Below are 3,022 nucleotides of genomic sequence, written 5' to 3'. Positions count from 1 at the left end.
TTCGATCGAAAAAAAATGGTGGGTCTCGAATTGTTTGAAATTTGAGGCACGTATCTCCTACAACCCTGACAATCGTTCCTTTTTTTAGTCGATTTTTCGTGTTGCACGCGTCATCATCATGACGAGGATGCTTTCAATGTATGTCCATATTGACGTAATAAATTAATAGATCCCGGTAGGAGGTACGATCCACTACGCTAGTATATTAATAATGCGTTCAGGTGCTTGATACGATTAAAAATGGGCGTGTACAACCTCTCTCCTGTCGAATAAATAATTTCTTCTATTTAAAAATAAGTATTTCATAAACTTGAAGTTGGAGCTGCAATATGTAAGAAAATATAAATCATTGTTATCGAGTGTTTATTAGCGTCACGGTTATGGCGCCTGTTTTCCACCCAGACAGCCTAGGGTGTTCGAATTCTCGAAAGGGGTATTAAAATAATTTTTCATCAATTTTCAGTAATGAAAAATTCATCTTTTAATTAATTAAAATCGAGTTAAGAGTTAAAAAGATTCTTTTAATGAATAAAATGAAAGATGGGTGGGTTGTGCACTTCCAGTTGAGAAAATAAAATTGGAAACTTTTTAGAGAATCAATCGTCGAAGCTCTTAGGAATTTAATATTGCGAATGCGCGCCGGTATTTGAGCCGTTCATAAGAAGAAAAATTTTAATTATCTTGTTATAAAATTCCTCTATCGTTGCGAAGTTCCATTCAAGAATAGAAATAAAATATCTAGAGGATAGAATCGCTGCGGTAGGAAAGAGGGAATGATGAAAAAACAAAGGCTGGATATAATTAACACCGAGAACACATAATTAGTACTTAAGTTAGTTAATGAGTAAGATTATTCAAGTATCCCTTCAGAAATATATTCGTGCTACGAAGTGAACTCACGCTGTTCTTTCCATTAAATAAATACATCTAAAATAAAGACTTTATTTGACATAAATTAATATATACTACAATCTTCCTTAAAATTAATAATACGATTTAAAAAAAAAAATCTTCCAATTTCTTGTGTTAATGTCTATCTAAAGCTATAAAAAAAAGGTTAAGTTTTTCGGGAAAGAACGACGCGAGTCGTTTCAGTGTAAATAAGCCGGCGAAAATTCTAATTTTTAACGTCGTTTTAAGTAGTAAATTGTAAGGTTATAAAAAAAAAAAGGATCGAAGATTGTGCGAAATGGTTATAATCCCGAAGTCCAGTAGTGCTAACGATGGCTGTGATATGGAATAAGGAAAAAAAACTAAACGAGAGAACGAATGAGAAAAAAAACAAAACGGTGCTTCTCTCTTCCTCGCTCTCTTCGTATTCTTCTCTAATGAAAAAAAAATTCATCCTCCAATACTGATATTAAAAAGTTTTTAAAAAAAGCAACTATTATCAAATTAAAATGGGGAAAATGTCGAGAACATTTTTTTTCTCATTTATAAATACTTTTATAATTGACACGAGAGCGATGAAATTGGAGACGGAGAGGGTCACTAGGTCTCGGTTAAAAATGCCTGCGACATTCCCAATAATACATTCATCGTATTTTTCTCTTCTTCTTAAAAAACGAGTAAAAAGTAAAAAAAAAAAAAAAAGACAGATAACAGTTTTACGATCAACGTTTTACTGTAAATCGATCTCAATTTAGCGAGAATTAGCGTTTGAAACAATCGACATTCGCGTGCGCAGAGTGAACCGGAAATTGTTCCACTAGTAACCCGGAAGAGGATGATTCCACTCGTTAACACTAGAACTACCAAAGCAGTCAAAATGGCTGGTCGGTATTTCCTGTAAAAATTGCTCGAGAATATTTATCAGTACAGCTTTTAAAATTTTCTTTATATTACGCATATTGTTAAAAATTTGTCAGTAACCATATTAAAGTTTCCATAAAATAATTATATGTTAATTATTAATAGATCTAGTGTTGAAACAATTTGTTCAACATTATATTTAATGCAAGAAAAGAATTAATCTGCAACTTAACCTAATTATCGTCCCATACTATTTTCTGTCCACTCTGCGTGCCCATGAAGAGATACACGTACATGAACACACACAGGACACGTTACATCGATATATTAGAGAGTTACGACTATGTACACAGTATATAGGTAGACTAAAGACAAAACGTAACACTTGTTGTACGAACATTTCCATTTAAACGCGTCGAAGACATACGAAGTGCGTGGCATGTTGTATCGAGAAACCGGCCTAACCGCGATACGACTGTAACGTTTGTGCTGATGATCCCCCTTCCAGTGTGGTTCCACTCGTTAAGAATCTCTGAAGAAAAACGATCGTTTTAAAAAAGATTAATGGGGGAACCACCGTGTCGTCGTCAGGACAAAACACGCCCCCCAACCCCCCACCTATAAGTATCTCGTACTTTTCTTATCCTTGTTACTACACGGGTCCGCGGTGATTCTGTAGTCGCTCGTTAAATTTGATTAAAACGATTAGAAATGAACAATCAGCATCTGTCTGCACTTTATTCTTCTCCACCGTCACACCTCTGCACAGGGTGTGAAAAAATGTAACGGACAAAATATGTAAAAGAAGAAAAAAGGAAATTTTTAAATCCGTCTCCGTTACTTTTTTACGCCCTGTACGTTTTCACATCCTTCTTAAACCACTTTCCATAACCTTGAAATACTTCGAAATTGTGGTAAAAACAATCTTCACCGATTTATACCGACGGTTTTAGGTGCTGGAGGTGGCCTGAGCAGTGGTGGAAGGGGCAGGGGAATCGGTGGCCCGCCAAGCATGGGCATGGGAATTAGTGGTGGCGGCCCTGGCATGATCGGCAGGGCAGGCGGATTTGGGCCCCGCGGAGGGCCCCATGGCGGTTTCCTTGGCGGAAGTGGCGGTCCTGGTGCAATGAGGATGGAGAAAATTCACCCACATCGCTTCAACCCCATCGGTATGGGCGGTGGATATGTCCAGTCGCATTTCTGGTGACCTAACCTCGTCGACGACCCGGACAGCAAGGCAACACCGGCTACGTACCTTTCTTCGTTCGAC

The 3,022-nt window shown here is 37.4% G+C and overlaps 1 protein-coding gene across 2 annotated transcripts in view; it reads left to right on the top strand.

Annotated features, from left to right (window-relative positions):
• The window catches only part of LOC108573241 (sex-lethal homolog), a 12,336-nt gene extending 9,314 nt beyond the window's left edge, over positions 1 to 3,022 (top strand). For both annotated transcript variants that reach the window (XM_017935632.1, XM_017935633.1), the window contains exon 6: positions 2,706 to 3,022. In XM_017935632.1, coding sequence (XP_017791121.1) covers positions 2,706 to 2,959 — 254 coding nt within the window. In that variant the 3' untranslated portion in view covers positions 2,960 to 3,022. The remainder of the gene's footprint in view (positions 1 to 2,705) is intronic.

This window comes from Habropoda laboriosa, unplaced genomic scaffold (assembly GCF_001263275.1).
Source record: "Habropoda laboriosa isolate 0110345459 unplaced genomic scaffold, ASM126327v1 scaffold134, whole genome shotgun sequence".
NCBI classification, from domain to species: domain Eukaryota; kingdom Metazoa; phylum Arthropoda; class Insecta; order Hymenoptera; family Apidae; genus Habropoda; species Habropoda laboriosa.
Note: the sequence above shows the minus strand (reverse complement) of the source record. Positions and strands in the feature narration are given on the sequence as shown.